This window comes from Vollenhovia emeryi, unplaced genomic scaffold (genome assembly GCF_000949405.1).
Source record: "Vollenhovia emeryi isolate VEMERY1.0 unplaced genomic scaffold, V.emery_V1.0 DF939705.1, whole genome shotgun sequence".
Lineage (NCBI taxonomy): Eukaryota > Metazoa > Arthropoda > Insecta > Hymenoptera > Formicidae > Vollenhovia > Vollenhovia emeryi.
The window spans coordinates 12,078-17,195 of NW_011966661.1; the positions used below are offsets into that span (position 1 = coordinate 12,078).

The following is a 5,118-nucleotide window of genomic DNA, read 5'->3' on the forward strand; positions in this document are numbered from 1 at the left end:
GGTAATGCGCCGGTAATCTATTAGCTAAATTTATATTGAGTTTCTTTATGCTACCTTATGTCTACATATGAGCTGAATACGAAGAGGCGTATGAAGAATAAGATACGATTTTACGATTATTGCGTATAAGCCAAAAATGTTCACTCCAAGACTTCGGTCCTGTTCTCGAATCTCGAGGAATTTTCGTTGAAAATGTGATTGACCCGGAGGTCTTAGAAGGCTGCCGAAGATTGTTGCTCCTTTTATCCTTCTCACACCCACTTACTCACGCTTTACAAGAATATGTAATTGTATAACTGTCGATTTCTTTTTTCCCTAAACTACGCTCGTGTTCTCCTACGCGTCTTCCTCGGCACACTTTTATCGCCCTTATGCAATATATTACAATTTGATTCATTTATACACATACATAAAGGTCCTTGTACCTTGCGGTATATCGAACACACGTTTGCCTCGGATATAAAGAACAACATTCATTTCTCGTTGTTACACAGCTTGAAAATATTTTCATCGTACTTTAGCATTGAGAACGAATTCACATCGGCATACATGGATATCTACAAATTTTTTTTACCTTTTTCGTTTTTTTAATCGTTTAATTTAATATCTTGGCTTTTATATTTAATTGTCAGGATTAGACAGGTACTACTATATATCGCACCACAAAGGCATGACCTTTGTTTGTTAACCCTTTCAGAGGCAGTGGGAGTATACTTCCTACATATTCTTCTGTAGTTTTTTTAATGTTACTTATATATTTTACAATAACTATGCATAACGTTTCATTTTTTGGACTTCTAAGGACTTAAACTTCATAATGATGAACATAATTTGTACTAATTTACTCAGCTGTCAGTGTTAATAAACAGTTTAAAATGAAAAAACCTGTTTTTTTCAAATTAAATTTGGCTACTTGTAAATGCGAAGAGCTAGGATGCTGAATATTTTTATACATTTTTACAATTAGACATTAAATACTACGGTATATTTTTATTTCAGAATTTTTCGTACAGTGAATTTTGAAAAATTAATTTTGCAAGTTAAAAAATTAATTTGTCTAAAGTAAATTTTTTATTTTGCAAGTAAATCTTTAATTTTGCAAGTTAAAAAATTAATTTGTCTAAAGTAAATTTTTTTATTTTGCAAGTAAATCTTTAATTTTGCAAGTTAAAAAATTAATTTGTCTAAAGTAAATCTTTTTATTTATAAATATTATTTAAAAAGTTAACATATTTTATAGTAATAAATATTTTCCTATTTTTTATACAACATTTTTACAATATACAATATTAACCATTGCTGCATAGTGTTACTCTAGTAATTTATATCATCCAAGTTTATTATTTCAATAAATCAAATTTTTCATGTATTTCTTTGGCATGTTTAGTATTACCAGACTACTAAAAGGTTTCTCTAATAAATCAACTTTCAGAGTTATATCTTAAATAATTAGTTATTAATAAATATATACCAATTATTTTTAGAGAAGTAATTTATTTACATAAAATTTGTCCTCTAACCTATACTTCAAAATCATGATCTGGGAATTTTTAAGATCTAATTACAAATCCGATGTAAAAAATATAAACTTCGAAATGGCGGATCCAATATGATGGTCAAAAATATCAAGCCGGATTTACTTGAAACTTGCTATTTTGGAATTTCGAACTAATTGTGAATCCGATGTTAAAAATTAAAAACAGCTAATTTAATACGGACAAAATTATCAAAATCGATTGTCAAAGCTTGAAACTTGCCGTTTAGAGGTTTTTGAGGTTGTTGATTACGAATTCGATATTAAACTATATAAACTTCGAAACGAGAAATCAATAATAATAAAAGCTCCCGAATGACAAGTTTGAAGCGAATCCGGTTAACTTTGAAAATGCCGTCCGTCATATTGGGTCTGCTATTTTGAATTTTTATTAAATGATACATTATTTGTAATCAGCGATCTCAAAAAGTATATTTATGATTGTACAAACTGATCAAAACATCTAAAATTATAAATTTTCAAATTCTGACTGTAGATTCGTATTCAGCATCCCGAAAAATAACTACTAAAGATGTTGATAAATGATTCAGTAGAAAATGTTCCCCTGAAAGGGTTAATCTGCATGATTTCATTGATCGCTCATTGTATTCAATCTGTTTAAGTAATCAAAGTACATATATGTGTCATGAGAGGATCAATGTCCGCAGAAATTCAAGGGACAACACCTTCGAGACGTGGGTTTGCAGATCCTAGCACGCAGACATAAGCCTTGCACAGTAACATAAGCCTTTTTAATCAACTCGGCCGTACATAGGTACGATGTTTTTCTCTATCCAGAAATCGCAATTCGGATAGCCTTTCTCGAGTAGCGTGTCCTGACCGACAACTAGGATTCGCTTCGCGCCAGATTGATCAACCTGCGCGACCTCGCCATGCCACACGTAATGATTGAATAGCTGTTGCATAGCCGACACATGTCTCTTCTCCTCGGGCGTAACAGCAGCGTAGGTCCCCAGGATGGCCGCGGCGTCGCTATCAGGATCGGCCAGGTGTTGTCGGCGCGGTTGAGTGGCAACATAAAACGGTATGTTGGTTTTCATCCTGGCGAACGTCAGCAACGGACATACTACACGGATATCGGAGATCATTGTGATTAATCCTTTCAGCGTAGCATTATAGCGTCTGGAAAATAATTACAATAGGTACGCATTATATTGATTATAATAGAAAGATTTTTTAATAATTAAATACTCTACATCTTGAGGAGCGTTAATTGTAACATTCGCTTGCTCACCTTATAGCTTCATCTGCAAAGCCCGAAGTACCGAGCAGAGATTCTCGTATAATGTTCTCGACTTGTGTCGCGTTGAGAGTGACATTCGGTGAGAGATATCGTGATGGGGTGCCGGAATGTGCGGTGGTACCCATCACCACTTTTACCATAAGATCCTTATTTGCCAGAGTCTGGCCGACGTGCTCCTGAAGAATCATGCCGTCCAAAACAAGCCATTCGTGCCTTCTTTCCATGTAGGGAGTTCCGCCTTCCTTCATTTCTGGTAGACCCATGTTGCTCACGTACCATGTCTCCGGCACGGCGTCCATGAGCTCTTCAGCGCTCTTGCGTTTGAGGCAGCTGGCAGCGCTGCAGCGGATCGAGTCAAGGAACGGTTTGTTTATGTCTTCAGACCTTCTCAGATCTCTACCCGGGAAAATTGCGCTACCGCTGGATACCCACACCTTCGAGAAAAAACTCTTGGCTCGGCGATAGCCGATCAATGTCGTAACGAGAGTGCCACCCGCCCGATGTCCCCACAGAGTAACGGACGACTTGTTGCCACCGAAGTTCTCAATGTTTAACTGTACCCATTGAAGGGCTGCTAGGATGTCTGATAATCCGTAGTTACCCGAAGTTGGAGGGTGGGACGCTCTGGTGAGACTTTCGGTCGCCAAAAATCCGAAAATTCCCATTCTAGAAGAACGTAACATTTTAATTGTACCTAAATATTTTTTTAATTATTTCTAGGTTAATAGTGGGTTAACAGTCGCGTTAACAGTGAACTAGTCGACAAAAGATTGATTATGTTGTTAAAATTCTGACGACAGAGAAAATATTTTGATTGATGAAGGCAGAAATACTTATTTAAATAGTATAGTATTGTATGTCCAGTATAATCTACCGGAAATTTGGCCGTACGAATACAATGTCGCGAACGCGTGCTAGCTTGGCCGAAGGTTGCATCACTCCGGGCGAACCACCGCTCAGCGTCTCGGCGCCGATCATGACGACCACAGGCAATGGGGAATTGTATCCGACCATTGGTGTAAACACATCGAGATAGAGGCAATCCTCGACACCGTCCATACGACCGGATATTTCACGCTGCCAGCAGCTCTCGGAGGTGTTGTGAGCCAGGTAAGTGCCGTTCCAGCAATGCTCGATGCGGCTCAGAGATTCGGCTGGCTGCAAGCGACGGTTGTCGACTGGTGGCATCGCGTATGGAATGCCACGGAACGCGTAGGCGCCATCCTCGAGAATGCCCTGCACCGGCCCACACGACGTCACCGCTTCAATGTACCTCCCGTTCTTCAGCGGCTGGGTAGAAGCCCTCCTGGGCCCAGCGCACGCAATGGAGATGATAACGATAACGCTGAGCAGGATCAGCAGGGTCACTACTATCGGCCAATTAAAGTATACATTAATTTCACGATTAATATTATGATTAATATAAATAAATATAGGGCATGTCCCAGACCTAATGCACCATCTGTTAATAACAAATTCCTAAGATTATTTTGACATAATAATTTTAATATCAAAATTTGGCTATAATAATTTTTAAGTGAGAAGTGTTCAAAGTTGACAAATTAAGTTGTTCGAAACTTGCCGTATGCTCAGGCGTATCACATTGTGTGTATACAGTAATGAAGGTGTTTTCAAGCGCATCAATTCGGACAATACGTATGCAAAATTCACAGACTTCCGTATATAGAAGTCGGTGGCAAATTATATCACTTTCGAGGAAAGATCTGATACGTTCAAAAACACCTTCACTACTGTGCAATGTGAAATTTGTGTACCTGAGCATGCTTATTTCAGACAACTTGATTTGTCAACTTTGAACACTGCAAATGCCACAGCATTTTGGCATTAAAATCTTCGTCTCATAAAATAATCGCAGGAATCTATTATTAACGGGTGCATTAAATCTAGAACACCCTGCATATACCATTAAGTATACCGCAAGATAAATTTTGTACCCGAAACAACCACGTGTTTTCTGAGCGTGGATATACAAATTATCAAGGGCTTTGGTGGCTCAACGCGATCTGTTCCGTCCTCTCCATCGAGTCGTACGGTTTCCATGCCGTCGTCATTGGCAATAGGGCTCTTCTCGGTAACGCCGTCGTCGAGTGTCTCGACGCTTGCTAACCCAGCGGCGCCAGTCTGTCTCAATTCGACATCGGCTTCCTGGAAGGGAAGCATTACTTATTGTTAGAGAAATAAATAAATTAAACTATGATTATTAAATTACAATTTTATACAATTTATTTCTACTGCCCGTGAAACAAAAATGGTAATTATTTAGATTAGCACACCCACCTCCAATAACCTTGGGCTTGAT

General features: G+C 38.2%; 1 protein-coding gene across 1 annotated transcript in view; it reads right to left on the bottom strand.

Moving 5' to 3' along the window:
- Nucleotides 1-1,238: 1,238 nt before the first annotated feature.
- LOC105556920 (neurotactin) overlaps nucleotides 1,239-5,118 on the bottom strand; it is a 7,402-nt gene continuing 3,522 nt past the window's right edge. The window contains exons 2-5 of the mRNA XM_012004034.1: nucleotides 4,754-4,964; nucleotides 3,673-4,168; nucleotides 2,790-3,464; nucleotides 1,239-2,677 (exon numbers count right to left, since the gene is read on the bottom strand). Of these exons, the coding sequence (XP_011859424.1) occupies nucleotides 2,287-2,677; nucleotides 2,790-3,464; nucleotides 3,673-4,168; nucleotides 4,754-4,964 (1,773 nt within the window). The 3' untranslated portion in view covers nucleotides 1,239-2,286. The remainder of the gene's footprint in view (nucleotides 2,678-2,789; nucleotides 3,465-3,672; nucleotides 4,169-4,753; nucleotides 4,965-5,118) is intronic.